General features: G+C 45.4%; 1 protein-coding gene across 3 annotated transcripts; it reads left to right on the forward strand.

Moving 5' to 3' along the window:
- Positions 1-361: 361 nt before the first annotated feature.
- Positions 362-20,528, forward strand: ERLIN2 (ER lipid raft associated 2). 3 transcript variants are annotated; one of them, XM_006086225.3, is made up of 12 exons: positions 362-393; positions 1,595-1,716; positions 3,224-3,305; positions 4,309-4,355; positions 5,480-5,541; positions 6,383-6,508; positions 12,156-12,229; positions 12,387-12,445; positions 13,029-13,120; positions 14,220-14,309; positions 16,175-16,254; positions 16,691-20,528. In XM_006086225.3, exons 2-12 carry the CDS (start codon positions 1,610-1,612, stop codon positions 16,889-16,891), a joined length of 1,020 nt encoding a protein of 339 aa, XP_006086287.1. In that variant the 5' UTR covers positions 362-393; positions 1,595-1,609; the 3' UTR covers positions 16,892-20,528. The 3 variants fall into 3 exon arrangements, with proteins under 3 accessions (XP_006086287.1, XP_006086286.1, XP_023607643.1); XM_006086224.3 differs by lacking the exon at positions 362-393 and adding an exon at positions 410-703 and having other exon boundaries at positions 16,691-16,891; XM_023751875.1 differs by lacking the exon at positions 362-393 and adding an exon at positions 1,269-1,414 and having other exon boundaries at positions 16,691-16,891.
- Positions 20,529-20,730: the final 202 nt, after the last annotated feature.

Below are 20,730 nucleotides of genomic sequence, written 5' to 3' on the forward strand. Positions count from 1 at the left end.
AAAAAAAAAACAGTCTTGACCTGTTAATGTGGAGGAGAATCCAGAGCAATCTCCAGAGCCAAAACGTCGGAAAAGGACACGCTCAGCACCACTCGCGTCCTCCCAGGGGTCACTCGCCAGGCGCTCCGCACCACCCCCACCCCTGAAACCCTGGCCCCAGATCCCAGACCGCCCGGGCCTTGTCGCGGGCGCCCCCTGGCGGCCGCCGGGGGACACTGACCGTTCGGAGCGCGGGGCGGGGCTAACGGAGATGAGGAGGTGTGGTCTTCTCGCGTGAACTAAAGGCGTCATCGCCGCGACGGGCCCGGAAGGAAGTGGCGGGCTGAGGGGTGTGGCGGTTTCTGCGGTTGCGAAGGGGTTCGGACGGGTACGGAGCGCCTGGAGGGACACCTGGTACGCGGCCCCCGCCCCTTAGTGCGTGCACTGGGCCCAGCTGCGGCGCCCGGGCCCACCCCTGCAGCCTCTTGTCCCCCCGGAGCGAGACAGCAACCCTCTCTCTCCCGAATCTCTCTCTCTTGCTCTCTCTCTAGCTCCCGAGCGGGACCGGGCAGAGGCGCTTGGAGCCCCGGCCCCTACCCAGAGCTCGGGGGATGCGCGCCCTTCTCTCTAGGAAGGGGCGAGAGGTGGGGCGGGGGTGACATCGGAAGGGAAGGGCATTTGCAGAAAGCACGTTGCTGCAAATCCGTAGCCGGAGGCCGCCCAGGTAAAACGAGCGCCTCGCCGATGTCGGCGCTGCCTTCTCAGACCCACGAGGCAGAACCCGCGCCCTGCGCCCTGCGCGGGTTGGCCCCGACGCGCCCGGCTGTGCACTTCGGTGTCATGGCCCTAGTTGTTGCAGATCACTCCGTGTTCAGGACATGAGTCTCCGGAGGCCAAGTCTTTCGCATGCCGGTGCCCGAACACAGTGGGACCCAGCAGTCCAGAGTCTTTCCAGCCCGGGGGACCCCCTTTCTCTAGCCCTGGACTTAGGGGACTGTCAAGTGCCAAGTGCCGGCCAGGTGTATGGGAGGGAGCGTGGCCTCGGCCTTGGTCAGAGCCCTCTCCCACGAGGACCAAAGGAGTAACCGGGGAGGTGGACCAAGGCCAGAGAGCCCGCCGTGGGCCTCGGTTTGCATGCTGTTTCTGTCGCCCCGGCATCTGAAAGGAGTAAATAATGGCTTCCTTTGAAGTGGCAGGCAATTAGAAGCGGGAGGCTCCGACCAGAATTACATGCCACAACTGCCTGTCATTTGACTTCCTCTGTAATTTGCGCCAACTTACTGCAGCTGCCTCTTCCCCTTTTCCCAGCGGGAGCGGCTCCTGTGACAGCACGTTGGTGTTCACAGGAAGGGAAGGCTGTGTTCTGAACGCTGCCCAGCTGGCACTGCTTCTCCCGTGGGGGGCGGCTGTGTGGAATGGCTGCCTCTTCAGCGAGGTGGGGACTAGAACCCCACCGTTAGGGGATAGCAGTGCTAGCTGAGAGCAGGGATGGAGAGCGCGGTAGATCGGGCCTCGTGCTCACCCGGCAGACTAGCTGTGAGCCAGGGAGCTCCGCTAGGTGAGGTCCTCACCTGCAGGGCAGACCAGACACGTTTTCCCCTGTCTTCTTCCCTAGGATAAAGGCTCACTGATGGCTCAGTTGGGAGCAGTTGTGGCTGTGGCTACCAGTTTCTTTTGTGCAGCTCTCTTCTCAGCCGTGCACAAGATAGAAGAGGGACATATTGGGGTATATTACAGGTAAGGCAGAGACAGGGAGGAGCTTGCAACTTTCTGTGAAATGACTCTTTCCTAGTCACTGTCTAGCAGATTCTGCTGAATATCTATGTTTATGTTTTGTTGAATATGGAAGTCTTTTTTAAAAATATTTTTTTTATTGATTTTTTTTTTTACAGAGAGGAAGGGAGAGGGATAGAGAGTTAGAAACATCGATCAGCTGCCTCCTGCACACCCCCTGTTGGGGATGTGCCCGCAACCAAGGTACACGCCCTTGACCAGAATCGAACCTGGGACCCCTTCAGTCCGCAAGCCTACGCTCTATCCACTTCGCCAAACCGATTAGGGCGAATATGGAAGACTTTTAGTTGAGCTTTTGTGTTAGTGACCATGGGGATGGGGAATACGCGCCACACACACACACACACACACACAAATATAAAATAAAACTTAGTAGTCTAAGTTGGTGGATGGCAATTGATAACTGTATATAGAGATTGAGACAAAACCTAAAGGCAGCCAGAGCTCCTTGCAGATTATCTCTAAAACATTGTTCTCTCCTACATCCCTCTCAGCATCTTGGTGCCACAAGGTTACCTCTGCTGAGTACCAGGTCTTGATGGCAACTTGAGAAGATAGTCTGCTCTGCGAATTTGAACCTACTCTTTAAAATTAACATTTCAGGAAAAATGAAAGCACCTGCAGGTTGATTTATTTCAATCAAGGCAAACCCTAGGATAGTGGTTCTTATAAGCTCATTAGGTCACTATTTTATTGCTCCTTTTAAATTAAAAAAAAAGTTTAACTTTATAATGTAAAGCAAAGAAGTGCTTACGTGTGGGATTACTTTCCTTTTAGTAACCTCCATAACCGAGTTTTTTGCTTGAAGTCTTTATGGCCCCTTCTTGTCATGTGCCCTGTGATGCTTATTTCTAGATTGCCACTAGCAAGTTCTAAAAGTCTGGTTGGTTTTCCCAGTCCCCTTTAATTATTTCTCCCTACCATCTACTTATATGTTCCCCCAAATGGCTTTTAGTTTTATTACCATTTACATACAGCTTGATTAGAACGGTAACTCTACTGCCAAAAATATATATTAAAATGATTTGTAAAATATACTTAAAATTATTCTTTTGGTGTTGATGTCACTGGAATCCAACACTAGTGCAGCTCATTGATTACTGTATTATTGGATTTAAGTGCCCAAATGGATTGCCACAAGTTCAACGGACACAACAAAGTAAAATAGACTTCCTCTCAAGTATAGCCAGGAATTCTGCTGCCTTTATTCCACTTCGCCTGAGTGCCTATTTTTCTTGCTGTGAAAGCATAAATAATGGTTTTATGTTTTAGCATTAGGCTTCCTAGAATATTCGGGTCTAGCTGGGAGGAAGGAAGGGATCTGTGGAGGTGGCTCTGGCACTTTTCACTCTATATTAAACATTGATGGGGCTGAAGGGATAGTTGGCCCAAAGAATTCAATGTAATAGGTACCTCTTGCTAAACTGAAGCTGCCTCTTCTCCTCTGCAGAGGCGGTGCCCTGCTGACTTCAACCAGCGGCCCTGGTTTCCATCTCATGCTCCCTTTCATCACATCATATAAGTCTGTGCAGGTATATTTGGCTTGTGTGGGATGACTGGACAACTGCAGATTTGGGGTGTTGACGAATGCATGATTTGGAATTATTTAGCCACTGGGTGAGTGTGATGCCTTTTCAAGGAGTCATTTAAGAGTAAGTTTTACAAATATGAAGAATGAGGCTCCATTAACTCTGAAGCTTTACTTGATTGTTGAAGTGGTTGAATGGAGTCCTTGCCTTGGCCCGTCAGTCCCCCCTGGGAAGTGTTTCTTCACTTCAAGACAAAGCCATAGAAGAATCTGTTTGAATGTATAGAAGGAAAAGTAGAGTGTGTGTGTCTGCATTTTAAATCACAGGCTACCAAGTTGGATGGAAATAAAATGGTAATTTTACTGGTTCTTATTTGAACTTCAGAGATGTGAACATAATTTTGGGTAAAGAAGATGGAAGTTGAACTTGGGATATGACATCTAAAAAATAGGAGTAGGATTACTTATGACAGACCTAAAGCCTCCCTACATTAGACTAGCCATCTTTGAAGTATGTCCAATATCCTGGGATACTTCATCAGCATTATCCTTGTAACTTTCTTCTGCCATGTACTCTGCTTTATGGTTTTCAAAGTGCATTTATGCACATTATCTCATTTGGGTCTCACAGTCATCCTGAGAATGGGCTGAGCAGGTGCGATAGGCTGAGACAGGTTAAGTAAAGAATCTGTTTCAAGACCAGTAAATGGAAGAGGTAGAAGTAAACACAGATCTTGGGATTCCTAGTCCAGGGTCTTTTTCACTAAAGTAGTATTACCCAGCTCGTTCATGTAGTGGTTCACTTACGGTGGAAGCTGGCAAAGTACTTTTGTTTGGCTAGTCTCACACCTTGTATATCAGGAGGATTCAGAGGGGTATTCATGGTTAACAGAGACAAAGCTCAACCCAAATAGGTACTAAAGAACAAGGACACTTGGGATTCCAAAAATAAGTCACTTGTTTGTCACTGCCCATCTTACAGCACTTTGTGTCTCCTCTATTTCCAGACCACACTGCAGACAGATGAGGTGAAGAATGTACCTTGTGGGACTAGGTAAGGTGCCTGGAATAAAGCTATTAAGCCCAAATAAGAGAAAGGGCTGTCGGGCTGGCTGCAGTAAGAGGCAGTGGAAAGGGAGGCACCCCGTGGTTTTACATGTTCCCTGCCCCCTAGCTCCCTATGTTCTGATTCCACTAGGTGGCAGAGTGCAGTAGAGAAAAATCACAGAAGTTAGACAGTTTGGGAAGGGCTTCAAATGCTGTAAGAAGTTTGAACTTTTTCTGTTAGAAGTGAGGATCCTCTAAAGGTTTTTAGCGGATAGTGACTTGATAGAGGAAAATAACTTTAGCATAACTAACTATAGAGAATGTCTTAATGGTGGGGGAGGCCTTAAGGGCAGGAAATCCAGAGGCGATACCACTGTAGTGATCTGGCTGGAAAGTAAAGAAGGTCTAAACTGGGATAGAGTAGCACAGTAAACACCACCACAGGAAACATTTGGAGAGGAACCACCACAGGATAACAGGTCTAATCTTGGCACAAAGTCATATTTGGAGGGGCACTGGGTTGAAAAGGAGACTTAAAAGACAAACATATACAAAGGTGACCCTTAATTAGAATCTGGTCCAAAACTAACAGCTATAAAAACTTGATGAAACCATTATTAGTCATCTAGGGCTGCCATCACAATACCACAGACTGGATGGCTTAAACAACAGAAATTTATTTTCTCAAGTTATAGAAGCTCAAAGTCCAAGATCAAGGTGCCGGCAGGATTGGTTTCTGGTGAAGCCTGTCTTCCTGGCTTACAGTTGGCTGCCTTGCTTTGTCCTCATACAGCCTTTTCTCTGCATGTGGAAGAAGAGGAGGAGAAAGAGATGACTTTTCCCTTTTTTTTTTTTTTTTTTTACAAGTCCAATCAGTTACAAGTTATGACTTCATTTAACCTTAACTAAGGGCCCTATCTTCTAGTATAGTTACATTGGGGGTTAAAGTTTTAACATACGGATTTAGGAGGGCACATAATTCAGTCCATAATGGGAATCATTGGGGAAATTTGAATGACTGGGTATTAGATAATGTTAAGGAATTATTGTTGATTTTCTTAGGTTTGGGAATGGTTTTGTGACTATATTCCAGAGCTTACCAGTGACTTCTTTGTCCATTCTTCCTCTTAGTGGTGGTGTGATGATCTACTTTGACAGAATTGAAGTGGTGAACTTCCTGGTCCCAAGTGCAGGTACAGTTTTCCAGTTGACCCCCGCCACCAGCTTACTTTCCCCAAGATGCTACCCTAGTGTCTGTTGCAGCACCTCAGGAAGGAAGAATTTCGATGTCTGAGAAAGGTTTTTGGGTTTTTTTCCCTTTTTATTGAATTTACTAGAGGCCCAGTGCACAAATTCATGCACAGGTCTGGTCCGGCCAGCCTGGCCCTGATCGGGGCAGATCGGGGCCGGGCCTGTCAGGAGTAGGAGATGGCGGGAGGTTGGCCGACTGTCCTGCCCCAATCAGGGCCCAATCAGGACCCAATCAGGGCCAGGACGGCCAGCGGGGAGGGGCCGAGGGCAATTGGCCAGCCGGCCCTGCCACCTGTAGGGGTAAGGGGGGTAATCGTGGTGGGGCCAGTGAGGGAGAGGGGCTGCGGGAGGTTGGCTGGCTGGCCCCACCCACGATCGGGCCTGTTTGCTGGCGGCAGTGGGCGTCATAGTGACTGGTCATTCTGGTCATTACAGCATTCTGGTCGCTGGCTTTTTATATATATAGATTGGGGTGACACTAGTTAACAAAATTATACTGGTTTCAGGTGCACAATTCTACAACCTATCATCTTTACACTGTATTGTGTGTTCGTCACCATTTACTCCCCCATACTCTCCTCCACCTCTCTCCACCCCACACCTCCTGTCAGTCACCACACTATTTATATCCATTAGTGTTTTTTTGCACAATTTCTCCACCCCCCTCCCAATGCCAGTCACCCTTCCCAACAGCTGTCAGCCTGCTCTCTATATATGAGTCTGTCTCTGTTTTGCAAGTTTTGAGACCTGCCTTTTATTCTGGAATCTCTCCTTCCCTTCCAGTATATGATATAGTGAAGAACTATACTGCTGACTATGACAAGGCCCTCATCTTCAACAAGATCCACCATGAACTGAACCAGTTCTGCAGTGTGCATACACTTCAGGAGGTCTACATTGAGCTCTTTGGTAAGAAGTCTCTTCTGATCAGAGCCTGCATTGACAGCCCTGCTTCCCCCCCAACTGCCTACTTTTGAGCTACTCACAGGGTAGAATGGGCACTGCTGGACAGGAGCTGTTAAAGGATCCTGTGCTCAGGAACTGGTCACAAAGGGCATTCCTAGAAAATGCTGGTGACAATGGAAGACCATGAGAGTGGTTGAGCTTTGGGCACAGAAGTAACAGTAGACTACAGGACTCACTACTGGCCTGAATCAGAGGACTGGAATGGAAATGTGTTTCCGCGGTCCCTAAAATATTCTGTAATGAAGACAGGCTCAGTTCTAGAAGAACCTGAGAGATTATCCAACTCAACATCCTCATTTTAAGATAAGGGTACTGAACCACAAAAGAAGTCATAGAGCTAATTGGTAGTGGCTGAAGCTAGAACCTCTCTCTTCTGGCCCTCACTTTATGTGCTTTTCATCACATCACTGAATGAAAGGCACCCAGGGAAGGGTGAGGAAAACGGGACGGCTCACCTTTAATTCTAGAAGTGAGACAAGGACCATAGCTACTTACAGTTTCTGGAATCTTTGTGGGGGTTTTATTTGTTTGTTTACCCTATACTTACAGAAATGAATAGGAAAAAGCTTAGAACAAAAAGGGTCTACATTCTTAAGTAGACATTTCTTGTCCTTTTTTCCTGGTCAAAGTAAAAATAACCTGACTTCAGCAACAAAGGAAGGAAACATTTCAGTAATTGTTATAGCTCTTAGGTGGAAAAATGTTCTATTTAAACTTGCTGCTAGAAGTTGTCTAGTAGCCAGTGCTAAAAGTAAATGGTTTTTCAACCCATAGTACAACTATTCCTGACAGTAGGACTGGGCAGTTATTTTTCCCAGAAATCTTCATAAAAAGGACCCTGAGTGAGAACATTTTTAGAGTACACGGAAGGAGGAATCATTGATGTTGCCAATGGCCTTAATTAAGCAAACAGCCTTTTACACTGTGTTTCAAATTTGGGAAATTATCAGAATCACTTATAATTTTCTGCAGCAGAAAATGTATCTAAATTCACAATATAGGGCTTACAATCTCTTATTGGGGTTGGATTCAGTGTGCTTTTGGAAAAAATTTGGGCTCTAGCCGGTTTTGCTCAGTGGATAGAGCATGGGCCTGGGGACTGAAGGGTCCGGGATTCGATTCTGGTCAAGGGCACATGCCTGGGTTGCAGGCTGGATCCCCAGTAGGGGTCGTACAGAAGGCAGCCGATTGATGATTCTCTCTCATCATTGATGTTTCTCTCTCTCCCTTTCTCTCTGAAATCAATAAAAATATATTTAAAAGAAAGAAAAAGAAAAAATTTGGTAAATTTGCTATATTTTTAACCTCAAACCAATAGAATTTTATAAAATATCATTAGTTTTCTTTCTAGCCCTTGTTTTACAAATGTGCGCCATTAAATGAACATTTGAAACTAAAAAAGACAAAGGATCTCCAATTTCCATGAGGAGGAAATTAAAATATGAAATTGTTTTGCATTAGAAAACTTCTTACTATCTTAGTAAAGTATAGCTTCTGTACAAAGTAGCTAAGAAAATGCTATTTGAGGTATTTTTTCTTTTTTAAAGTTCAATCTTGCCTGAAAGCACTGTTTTGCTAAGACTATATTTGCATCTGTAAAGGAGACGCTAGAGTCTCTAATCCTAGTCCTTAACCATCAAAAGTTTTTTTTTTCTAGTTCCGTCCTCTCAAGATTCCTAGCCCTGACTTTCAACAGGACTACATAGTTCTCATCACTGCTTACTCTGACACATCCTCTTTGCCCATTTTATAAAAATACTAGTGGCCCGGTGCACGGATTCATGCACATTGAAAGGAAATTAATTAGAAGAAATATTTTAATAATTGCTATTCGCCCTTTCTCAATAATAGAAGTGTCAACCAATTTCATGATTGACAGTGACAGATGGAAACACACGTGTGTGATTGGCGCCAGCGAGAGCTTTATATAGAGAGAGAGAGAGAGAGGCCCGATGCACAAAATTCAAGCAAGAGTAGGCCTTTCTTCCCCCAGTTGCTGGCACCAACTTCCCTCTGGCACCCAGGACCTGGGCTTCCCTCCGGCCCCAGCTTCGTCTGGAAGGATGTCTGCAATGATGTCCGCAATGACATCCGGTCTAATTAGCATATTACTTTTTTAATTATTACAGATAAACTTGCTTACCTCGACCTGCTTTCTGATTTGCTAAACTTTTTCCAGCCCAGTGAAGCACCTCAACTTCTCTTTCAGGTCATTGTTAACAACATAGCAGTAAATATCAACATGAAGCAGATTATTATTGTAGATTTCGCAGGTAGAACAAAGGGTAAAATATTTAATTGCAGCAGTGTTTAAATATATTCTGCGCAGTGAGAAAACCTGAAGTCATTTTCAAGGTCCACCATTTCTTATTTCTTTTCAGTTAGGTCAAGTTTCTAAACTTTCTAAATCTCCATTTTCTGGCTAATGAAAAGAAAATAGGATTCTACTGAGTCCCCAGCTACCTACTCCAGGGCTTATGTGAGGATCAAATGAGATGAGGCATGTGAAAACACTTCACAAACATTTGGTTAAAGTGTAAAATGCTTGCACCTGGCTATAAAGCGTCATGTTCCTGGACTGAAGAAACTCCAAGGAGGCTAGTCAGTAGGGAGAGGAAGCCAGGAATTGCTACGTGATGTCATTACCCGGCACCCACAGTGACCATTTCTGGGCTGGGCTGGGGGCCGCATTTTGTGCCATGGGGTCTTGGCAGCGTTGACTGCGATTTGGTGGGCTGTCATTCCAGGGCGGTGGTGGGGCCTGTGTCCCACTTGGGGGAAGCCGAGTGTTGATTTGTCAGTGCCAGGTCCGCGTTGCCATTTCTTTGTAAATGGCCAGTGCGCATCACGGCAGCTCCTGCATTGAGCGTCTCTCCCCTGATGGTCAGTGCGCGTCATAGCAACTGGTCAGACAGTCGGAGGGACACTTAGCATATTAGCCTTTCATACATATATAAACTAGAGGCCCAGTGCACAAAAATTTGTGCACTCGGGGGGTCCCTCAGCCCAGCCTGTGCCCTCTTGCAGTCTGGGACCCCTCGGGGGATGTCCACCTGCTGGCTTAGGCCCGCTCCCCAGGGGATCGGGCCTAAGCTGGCAGTCAGACATCCCTCTGGCAGCCCGGGAGCCCTCAGGGGATGTCCACTTGCCAGCGGGGAGCAGGCCTAAGCTGCAGTCGGACATCCTTAGCGCTGCTGAGGAGGCGGGAGAGTCTCCCGCCACCACCGCTGTGCTGGCAGCTGTCAGCCTGCCTTGTGGCTGAGCAGAGCTCCCCCTGTGGGAGCGCACTGACCACCAGAGGCATCTCCTGCATTAAGCATCTTCCCCCTGGTGTCAGTGTGTGTCATAGTGACCAATCATTCCCAGTTGTTCTGTTAGGGTCAATTTGCGTATTACCCTTTTATTATATAGGATAGAGGCCTGGTGCATGGGTGGGGGCTGGCTGGTTTGCCCTGAAGGGTGTTCCGGATCAGAGTGGGGGTCCCGCTTGGGTGCCTGGCCAGCCTGGGTGAAGGGCTGATGGCTGTTTGCAGGCTGGTCACACCCCCTTCAGGGTGGGGGTCTCCACTGGGGTGCCTGGCCAGCCTGGGTGAGGGGCTGATGGCTGTTTGCAGGCTGGTCACACCCCCTTCATTGGGGGGGCATCCCTCTGGGGTGCTTGGCCAGCCTGGGTGAGGGGCTGATGGCCGTTTTCAGGCTGGCCACGCCCACGGGCTGGAAGCAGGTATCTGGGATTTATTTAACTTCTATAATTGAAACTTTGTAGCCTCAAGCGGCGCCCAGGTCGGGTTGCCCCTGGCAACCTAGGCTCCCAGCCCCTCCTTGAGCGGAGGCCACGCCGGCTGGAAGCAGGTATCTGGGATTTATTTATCTTCTATAATTGAAATTTTATAGCCTTGAGCGGAGCTCAGGGCCGGCCAGGGCAGGCGGGAAGCTTGGCTTCCTCCATTGCCGGGGGCAGTGCAAGCCTCCTGCTCTCTCCAGCTCCGTGGCCACAGCCATCTTTGTGACAGAGTGACAGAGTGAGAAGTGATGGTTAATTTGCATATTACTCTTTTATTAGATAGGATTATCTAGGACTTGTTCAAGAGTTTACCTGGAGAACCTGTGTATATTTAATAATATAACTTAACTAGCATTTATCAGCATAACTGTAACATAAACAACTTATTAGTAGTATTACTTTGGTAATAAACCACATTTCAAAATATTTCTTCCAGATTTTCCTGAAAGTTACCAGCCCAGGGCCACAGATTTCTACTTTGACTCAGATATAATTTGGTCTGATAAATGACTGTGTTATTAACTTACAGAGGGTACAGGCCATCTTACTTAAAGTTTGGTGGGTATCCTATTTAAAATAGAAAATATAAAATGTAATGTTTCTCCCTAGCTGTCAAATTGTTAGGCCAGTGTCAGATGCAAGGTACTGCCTTTATGAGCATTTCTCCCTCCATGCTAAGAGGCTTGTGAGAACATAGCCAAAAAATGGAAACATTCAAATCCCTCGCTCACTGATATGACAGTTGGAAAAATTACTGTTTTAAACCCTAATAATCAAAACATAATAATTAATCAAGTTATTTTGGTTACTAACTGGCTTGAGCACATCTCGGCCTCCGTGGACTTCAGTTTGGGCATCTGTAAAAGGCAGGAGTTAGATTTGCTATTTCTCAAAGTTCTCCTGTTTGGGCATAAGTGACCAAGAATGGCCGCTTAAAACAGATGGCAGCTGACAATGAGGGAGATGATTGAGTTTAGATGTCCCAACTTGGTTTCATGGAGTCTTTTTCTTGGTGCCCTTCTGGGATCTTATTGAGGCTCTCAGGCCAGAGAAGGCAGCCTGGTGCTGCTGTCCTGGGATCATAGCTAGAAGGGAATCAGTTATAGCTCTTCCTACACTTATCTGTGAAACGACCCACATGTGAATTCCAGGCAGAGGAATCAGGACCAAAGCAAACAACACATCAAAAGACTTGGACTCGTTTCCAGAACTGTAAATTTTTATTTTCCCCTTGTGTCATTTGGTGGAGTTCCTAATGGAAATAGTCTTCCTTGGGGCTTCCTTGATGTCAGAATCTGTTTTTGTTTCAGAAACAGCTAAAATTACTAGATTGAATGTGCTCAGCTCTTTTCAAAATATTTAACAGAGCCATTCCATCTTCTTTTTTCGTGAAAACTGGGTGCCTGCCTTCTGTTTTGCTCCTGTTGTCTTAGGAAAGACTGTTGCCTTTCTCAAGAAATGTGATAAATTATTGTTTGTTCTTTTCCTTTTTAAAGCTCAGTTCCCTTTTGGGCAAGGTTGATATTTTCAATAAACTAGGGATTCTCTCTCGAGGTCACAGGGAAAGGATACTCTCACATCTAGCTATGTAGAGGAACTGCGGAGGCATGTTGCTCCAAAAGTCTTGCTGGAGAACTTTATGTTTCTGGGCTATGATAAGCATAGCCCAGACCTTTTGCTTGGGAAGACCTTTTGCTTGTGAGGTGCATTCTTGAACTGGTGTTTTAGCTTTACCTCTACCCCATATTTCCCTCCACCCTACCTAGATAGTGTGACAGCTCCTTTTCCTGTCTTTCTTGATTCCAGATCAAATTGATGAAAATCTCAAACTGGCTTTGCAACAGGACCTGACCTCCATGGCCCCTGGGCTTGTCATCCAAGTAAGCATTGCCACCGTGGGAGTGTCCCCTGATGAAGGTGCATCCCCTCTTTCAAGGGATGTCCTTTCTGTGCAGGAAGATCAAGGACCAAGGGGAGCTGCTTAGGTCCGGTACCACTCTCACCTTCCCATCAGGTGCTCTTTTTATCCTTCCCCAGGCTGTGCGGGTGACAAAGCCCAATATACCTGAGGCGATCCGCAGAAACTACGAGTTGATGTGAGTATCCTCTGCCTAAGCTGTAACCACCACTCTCTCCCACCTCCCACCTCATCCCATCCCAGAGTTAACTGAAGCTGTGCCATGCTTTTATTCTCCTCCTTGAGTATTTGTCACAGCCCATTGCACTGTAGGATGGAGCAGGCGTGTCGGGACAGTCACCTGGGCTCTGTAACTGTGATTGAGAGCCACGGAGAAGCCCTTTTGAGCAGTGATGCTTTTAAAGGGGCCAGGGGGCGCCTTTTTTGTGCTTTATGGCTCATGCCAAAGAAGATAGGAGGGAAAGACGATTAAGTGGGCAGGCAGGTGTATTTTACTAATGGCCACTTAAAGCAGATGGCAGCTGACAATAAGTAAATTATGCTCTGTTTCCCACAAATGAATTATTTTGGAGGAGGAGCAGAGCCATACTACTGTCTGCAACAAATTTGCTTTTACCTGGGACATTGAACAGCCTACCAGGGGAGAGTAAGAAATCAGAGTTCCTCTCCTCAGAAGAGTTTGGCTTCTCCAGGGGACCGTGAGGTTCCTCGGAAGCTTTTCCATAGTGACCTCACAACCGTATACTTTTATTCCCCTCCAGGGAAAGTGAGAAGACAAAGCTTCTCATTGCAGCCCAGAAACAGAAGGTGGTGGAAAAAGAAGCTGAGACAGAGCGGAAGAAGGCCCTCATTGGTCTGGAAGTGGTTCTATGGCCCCCTTTCAGGGCAGAAGGGCTGGGGATGGTGGAGAGAGTCGAGGAAACCTTAGACACAGTTAAACCACATGGTTCTCCAAACCCTTGCCACATGTAGGAGTGGCTGTCATGCTCCCAGAAGCAAAGCTGAAATTGTCATATCGTGGCCTGGGGTGATAAGTTTTGAGTTTCCAAATATCTCTTTTTTCTTTTCTCTCCTCACCAGATATGCTTTTTATTGATTTTAAAGAGGAGGGGAGAGAGAGAGAAACAATGATGTGAGAGAGAAACTTTGATCGGTTGCCTCCAGTATGTACCCCAACCAGGGTTCGAACTCATAACCCAGGTATGTACCCTGACCAGGAATTGAACCTGCCATCTTTCCATGTGCAGGACGATGCTCCAACCAACTGGGCCACAACAGCCAGGGCCTACATCTCTTAAACAAAAGGAGCCCTTACTATTAATTCATAATGATCATAGCTAACACTGAGCACTTACTATGAGTCATGTACTTTTCTAAGCACTTACATGTAAATTCTCTCTCCTCACAACTAGCAGATGAGGGAGGCACTATCGTTTACCTCTCTTTACTGAGCTAAAGCACAGAGAGGTTAAATAAAAGGTCATATAGCAAGTTAAGTGGTGGAACTGGGGCTCAGATACCAGGACTCTGCTCCAGACCTGGGTTCTTAACCACTATACTGCACTATCAACAACAAACCTGACTACTTCCTAACGTGAGGTGGCAGGAAGAAACTTTTCAGAGAGTACCTTATTCCTTAAAATATTCCTTTGGGAGAAGTAATCCTTGTGACTTAAGAGAGAGGTTAGGACTTGTCCCTTGCTTTCATCAGAGTAATGACTCTCCTCACTTGGGCCCACGTCTCCCCAGTTGCTGTCTTGAGCTGATGTCATGGTTTGTGCTTACTGGTACACTCCCACCTGCCCATGTGTCCCTGCCACGGCTGTCCTCTGGGGCCAGTGACTCTATCTGTGCTTACCCACACTCCTGCACCAGGGCCTCTGATCAGGTGAAAGGTGGAATTGAGTCAAACTCTTGAAATACCATGGCTTTTCTCAATTCTATTAACATAGAGGCAGAAAAGGTGGCTCAGGTCGCAGAAATCACCTATGGACAGAAGGTGATGGAGAAGGAAACTGAAAAGAAGATTTCAGAAATTGAAGGTAAGTGAAATTAATGCCTGAATTTTCCTCAAAGCCACTTTGGGGGGGGGGGGGGGGCATCATTTTCTTTGCTCTTTAAGCCCCGTTCTAAGATCTCTTGATTTATTTGGAACATCGCTTTTTCTCTGCTTTCACTTTGGGGGAGATTTGGCATTAATTTTCCACTTCAGAGAGCATTCATTCATTCAACAAATGCTAGTTGTGTGCCATTAGGCACTCACGTTAGGCATGAGAAAAAGGGAACTCACAGAGTCCCTGCTGCCGTGGAGCTCACAGTCTGGCAGTGGAAGTAAACTAAGAAGCTGGCCAAAAAGCAGCTCTCTCCCTCCTGCTTTACCCACCCCTCCTGAGAAGTCCAAGAACTCCATAGCTCTGGCCTCAGTCTGCTCTCAGGTTCTCTGTAGATGTTAAGCCGGGTGTGAAGAAGACATCTTTTCAGCACCAACACACGAGCTGGAGGGAAGTGTTCCTTTGCTGACTTTTCTGTAGATCACTTACCTTCAGTTCCCTGCCCCTCAGCCCTCACCTCATTCCCATCACCCACCTTTTTCCTTCACGTGCTATATGAGCAAATTCTAGGGCAGAAAGGGGACCTGAAAGCCCAACTTCAGGCTACTACAAAGTGCTGTGTCCAGTTATACAGTGGGGCCTTGACTTACGAGTTTCATTCGTTCCGTGATGGAGCTCGTAACTCGAATTACTTGTATGTCAAATCTTAAAGTGAACAAGTGAGACACGTGATGCTGGGCTGATGTTGTGGTGTTCACTGTGATGTTCGCTGCGCCAACTAGCGGTGGGGTATCTGAAGCTGTCTCGTAACCCGAATTTTAGCTCGCAACTCAAAGCAAAAAATTGGCCGAGAGACGGCTCGTATCTCGAAAAACTCGTTAGTCGGGACACTCATAAGTCAAGGCCCCACTGTACTCATTATGGGGCCTGCCGGCTTCGCAGGGGCCTATTAGGGAGCCAGTTAGGACTTTGCAAATCAGCAGCTCCTCATTAGCGAGCTCTTAGCAAAGTAACACATTTTTATTTCTTATAAATACATGCATCAGGTGCTAAGGCCAGTTAAGTCAGCCGCACGCAACCCAAACTGCAGTCAGACTGTAGGCTCCTTCCACCCAGGGTCAGGCTGAGGGTGTGCAGTAAGGATCCACCCACAGACTGACCTTTCCTCCTAGCCTTTTTGCTACAGATATTACTCACATGAGACTGGCCTTATTCCCTAGGCAAGAAAGTAAACATCAAAAATTTTGCATCAACTTGAAAGCTGGTCTTGGCAGATTGAGAAAGTATATTGCTTGTGTAGTGGAAGTTTAAGTAGGTCTTAAACCAAACAAGTGTTAGTCTGGACCATGACTTATAATTCTCTTAGAGTTGTGCCAGCTTAACCACTGCTAATTAGAACCTTTTTGAAATGGTTAATGGAAAGACAAGGGAAATGAAGTTGGAGAGGGACCAAACTATTTTATGGGAGTCAGTGTTAGGGTGGGTCCGCCTCTGGCTGTATTCAGAGCCTTCTTTGGGCTTTTGCTGTGTAGCATACGAGGGATGAGGTGGAAAGCTCTGAACCAGGAGGTTGAGGCAGGGTCCCTCCCCACACATGGAACTACAAACGGAACAGGAGTGCAGACACAGGAAGTGCCTCTGGGCAGCAGTGCTTCTCTCAATAATGCTGTCAGATAAGATGTTGGGCACAGCAACGGACTCCTCATGACCCACCACAGGGAGATGCAGGCAGAGCACTTTACCCCTATTTCACAGATGAGGAAAACTCACCCCAGGGTCACAAAGGCACCCAGGGGAAGTTACAGCAACCAGACCCTGGTAGCCTCTGCACTTCAGTTCACTGCATTTCTCCTCAGACGCTGCGTTCCTGGCTCGGGAGAAGGCAAAAGCTGATGCTGAGTGCTATACTGCTATGAAAATGGCCGAAGCGAATAAGGTAAACCATCAGTGCCGCCTGGCAAAGAGAACGCGTATTTAGGTTTAGGCTGATTTTGTTTGAGAGTTCCCAGTGTGGGAAGACCTCCTCCACCCAAAGCCCCCGTGGCCGCAAGTGCTGACTCCTGTGCTGTGTGGGACAGGTTCTTCCCTTTTCCTTAGCAGTGCCTTGATGGAAGTGTAATCTTCATGTTAAAAATGTTTGTGTTAAAAAACATGGGAACTCCTAAAACTCTTGCAGCTCTAGTCTTGAAGATCTGAGATAACTTTCTCCTAGAGAGTGGTTACCCTGTTACTAATGTAACTGTGTGGCCAGGAAAAGGAGAGAGGGCATGAGTCTTTGACAGAGACCCTTCTTATGACAAGTGAAAAAGTGTCACCCATAGTTTTCTCTAATCTGGCTCCACCTGAGTCTTCTTTACTTCTTACTTTTGCAGCTGAAGCTGACCCCTGAATATCTGCAGCTGATGAAGTACAAGGCCATTGCTTCCAACAGCAAGATTTACTTTGGCAAAGACATCCCTAACATGTTCATGGACTCTGCAGGCAGTCTGGGCAAGCAGTTTGAGAGCCTGGCTGACAAGCTGAGTTTTGGCTTAGAAGATGAACCCTTGGAGGCAGATCCAGAGGAGAATTGAAAAAAAAATTTTATATAACCTCAGATGACACTTAAAGAGATCTTTATTTTTTAATGATGAACCAGGATGCCCCTCCCTCTCACACTACCTTCTTTGACTGTCTTCCAAGTACTGTGGTGAGAAAAAAAGAAATGGACTTAAATCTATCCCCATGGGAAGGAAGGGCAGGGATTGATGATTTTGGGATGTTATTCAGCTAAGTAGGTTATATGACTTCTGTTAAGATTTGTAAACCACGGGTTTGAACTTTGACCTCCAGGCACTAATTATAGTCCTTTGAAGCTGGCTTAATTAAGGATGCTATCAGTCAGGAGTGGGAGAAATAGAGGGTGTTGCCTGTAGGTGATTTGATTTCCCTTATTTGGGAAAACACAGTCCAGATTCCTCGCCCCTGCCTCCAAGGTAGGAGATGCCTCTAGGTGAGGCTCACACTGAGCAAATATGTGCTGGTAAGTTTGTCAGGAGAGCCGTGGGGAAGCAGCTGCGAGTGCTTGGCTTTCCTGGTGTTTTTGTCAGTGCATACGTGAGTTATTTCAGAGGTACGCTTCTTGAGCCTGCATAAGGAAGAACCGGTGCTAGATTCTGCTAGCTTTTCTCTACACACTACCCTCCTTGCTCTAGGGCTTAAAGTGGTGGTTTCGGACTACATTGCCAGTCAGGGTTTGGTCATCACCACACAATTCTTTTTAAAACTTTCACCTATTCTGTGATTTGGGTTTTGTGTTTTTTCCCCTCTCAGTCTGTTCACTGGTTCCAGTCAGCATCAAGAAGACAGGAACAAACAACTCAAGTATCTTAATAGCTGCTAAAGTGGGATCGTTATGTCTGTTAGCCACTATCATACTTGCTTGGCAAACTCTGTATGTTCCTTGAGATCAAATCTTTTTTTTTAATCCTCATCCAAGGATATGTGTTGTTGTTTTTATTGATTTGAGAGAGAAAGAAACATGGATTGGTTGCCTCCTATATGTGTTCTGACTGGGGATCAAACCGGCAGCCTTTTGATGCACAGGACAATGCTCAACCAACTGACCACCCAGCCAGGGCGAGATCACGTGTCTTTTTATTGTTGTAGAGAGTCAAAATTGAAGAGCTCCTTTGAAAGAGAAAGGAGGGCCATCCAAAAGGGTTCCTAATTTTCATGTATATGGCTTGTTCTGGGAGTTTATCTGGTGTAGTGATAGCACGTGTTTTTAAATCCAGGGCTCTAGGCAGCCACACAGGGATCAATTAAATGTTCAATTTCTATAGACAGCTGTGTGGGTGCAAGTCAGAGTTCATGCCCAACTACCAGGGTTGCAAGGGCTGCATCCAAATCTGTTCAAATTTTTTCTTTTTCATTACTAATTAGGAAAAGTTTGAGTCACTCTGGAAGATTTGAAATGGGGGAGAGCAAACATGAAAGGAAGGTTTTCCTACATCTTGGAATTTGAGTTGGGCATTGGGGGAGGGGGGTCCAGCCTATAGAGCCCAAAAGTTGTATACCAAATTACTGAGGGCAGCTGTCTGGAGTTAACTTGCAAGCATGTTGCTATTCTCCATGACCAGCTTGGGTTTAGGATTTGACCTTGTTATTAGCTACCCCCCCCCAAAAAAAACAAATACTCCCACTATACCCCTTTTCCCTTCAGTGAAACTATGAATGCTACTTTCTGCCTCAAATCGCCCCCACCTTCTTTTTTGGTCCCACACCCAGACTTCTAGTTTATCAAATGGCCCCAGAACTCATGCCAGTTTGCTTCTAAGTAGCAAGTTTGGGGAACATTCAGCCTGCCTAGGAAGAAACAAAGTGTCAGATGTTGCCCTTCTCTTTTCTACTTTTGGGGACTAGAATTCTCAAACCACTGGTCCTGACCACACTTTGTGCAGGCAGCCAAATGTTCCTGAGATGATGGATTTGAATGTGCTCAGAAGTCTTCGCAGAAGGCCGGCAGTCTCCCAAGACCAACATAGGGTATCATTGTTAACATATACACCCCCTACTCACATTTCAATGCCATTAATCACTTGTTAGGAGCAGCATATTACATCCAGAATCCCTGATTTACATATTTGTCTGCTCCCTCTACTCTGAGACTTGCTACCGAGGTCACAGAAAACTCTACTTCACTACAACTAGATGAGGAGCAAAAGTATCTCAGTCTCTTGGAGCACATTTGCTCAGGTTCTTTATGTTGGAAGCCTCTCTAATACTAACATCCTGTGATGTTAGTACTGTCCCTTGCACTACATACTCTATGACCACAGAAGAGCATCAATAAAGACCAGCCCCTGCTCCTTCAATGTTAATGTCACTTCCTCTTTAAAGTATATATATAAATGTAGTACCCACTAGTTTAAATCCAGTGACCGTCTGTACCTGCCTGAATAGTACAATCATGGGAGTCAGCTCTTTCCTTAGCATGGGACAACCATGTCTGTCAGTGTGACTTTCTTTAACACTTACTAGAAGATCTGATCTTAACATTTGAATTCTAAATACATAAAATGTGATCGCCTGCAATTTTGTAGGCAGTGAAGTCGTGGCTGCTATTTATAAATGGAACTTCTATCAAAATAAGTAACTGTTTATAAAATTCAGTTGTAGGATTTTCCAAGGAAAAGTCACCTTGGTTGAATGTTTCTCATTAAACTTTGCAGAAGTGATTCATATTCAGCACTGTTTTTAATCAATTTTTATATAAGGACAGAATGTTTGCAGGGAAGCAAGAGTTTGTTAATAACTTTTATATGACTAAAATAAAATAAATTTGGAGGTATCTATAATCATATTAAGTTGAGGAAGAAAAAAAATCACTGAAAGAATTTTTGTAATACAGCAGGTCCTCAACATAGTTTCATTCTGAGTAGTTTTGTTATAACATTGATGAGATGCCATAGGAACTTAACTCTTGTTTATATCACCTATTCTAATATTCTAATATTAGATTCTTGTTATAGTAATGACTCTAAAATGAATGATATGTTGTGTTAATTGCCTTGGGTTGATAGCTAGAGGAATTGTTTTGGACACCAAAGGTGTGAACTTATGTCTTAGTTTTATTTTCAGTCTTGCTAAATAAAATGAATCTTTGTATTTACTTTTTTATTAAAGTGAAATTTAGCAATAACTAATGTACTTACTGTATATTAATCCAAAAAAACATGTTTTATAAATGCTCTATTGCTATTTCTATGGGTCTATCTTTCAACACTGATAAGTTTATCACTTAAAGAGAGTAAATAGTGGAAGTAAGATCATCATAAATACTGACTTATCTAAGTTTGAGGATAAAATCTACAGATGCTCCTCAACTTAAATATCATTAAGTTGAAAATATATTTATACACCTAACCTACTGATCATTATAGCTTAGCATAGCCTACCTTAAACGTGCTCAGAACCACTTACAGCCTACAGTTGGGCAAAGTCATCTAACACAAAACCTATTTTATAAAAGTATTGAATATCTTGTGAAATTTATTATGTGTATCACTTTGGCACCATCATCAAGTAAAAAAATAAGTAGGGGACCATCTGTATTTTGGGTAGCAACTATTCTGTGTCTATGAACTTAACCACTATTCCTTTCATTCCATTCAGTAGGGATCTAGCCACTGTTTTTATTGTTTTCTTATAAAAGTGGTAATAGCCAATCATTTTGTGTTTGTATTTTCATTCCTTTTTATTATTATTACTAGTGACCCGGTGCATGGACTCGTGCACATTGAAAGAAAATTAATTAGAAAGTGGCCAGTGGGGCTGGACTAGGCGAGAAGGGCCAGACACGCCCTGGAGCCAACCTCCCATGGTCCCTCCATGGCCGGCCACACCTGGGGTGGCGCCTTGGCTTGAAGGG

The sequence above is a fragment of the Myotis lucifugus genome, unplaced genomic scaffold (genome assembly GCF_000147115.1).
Source record: "Myotis lucifugus unplaced genomic scaffold, Myoluc2.0 scaffold_26, whole genome shotgun sequence".
NCBI classification, from domain to species: Eukaryota; Metazoa; Chordata; class Mammalia; order Chiroptera; family Vespertilionidae; genus Myotis; species Myotis lucifugus.

What these genes read in the sequence shown, in the direction of transcription:
- ERLIN2 (XM_006086225.3), top strand. Translation starts at nt 1,610, where the DNA reads ATGGCTCAGTTGGGAGCAGTTGTGGCTGTGGCTACCAGTTTCTTTTGT. An exon ending in CATATTGGGGTATATTACAG is followed by an intron (nt 1,717 to 3,223) that starts GTAAGGCAGAGA and finishes TCTCCTCTGCAG; the next exon opens with AGGCGGTGCCCTGCTGACTT. An exon ending in GAAGATTTCAGAAATTGAAG is followed by an intron (nt 14,310 to 16,174) that starts GTAAGTGAAATT and finishes ATTTCTCCTCAG; the next exon opens with ACGCTGCGTTCCTGGCTCGG.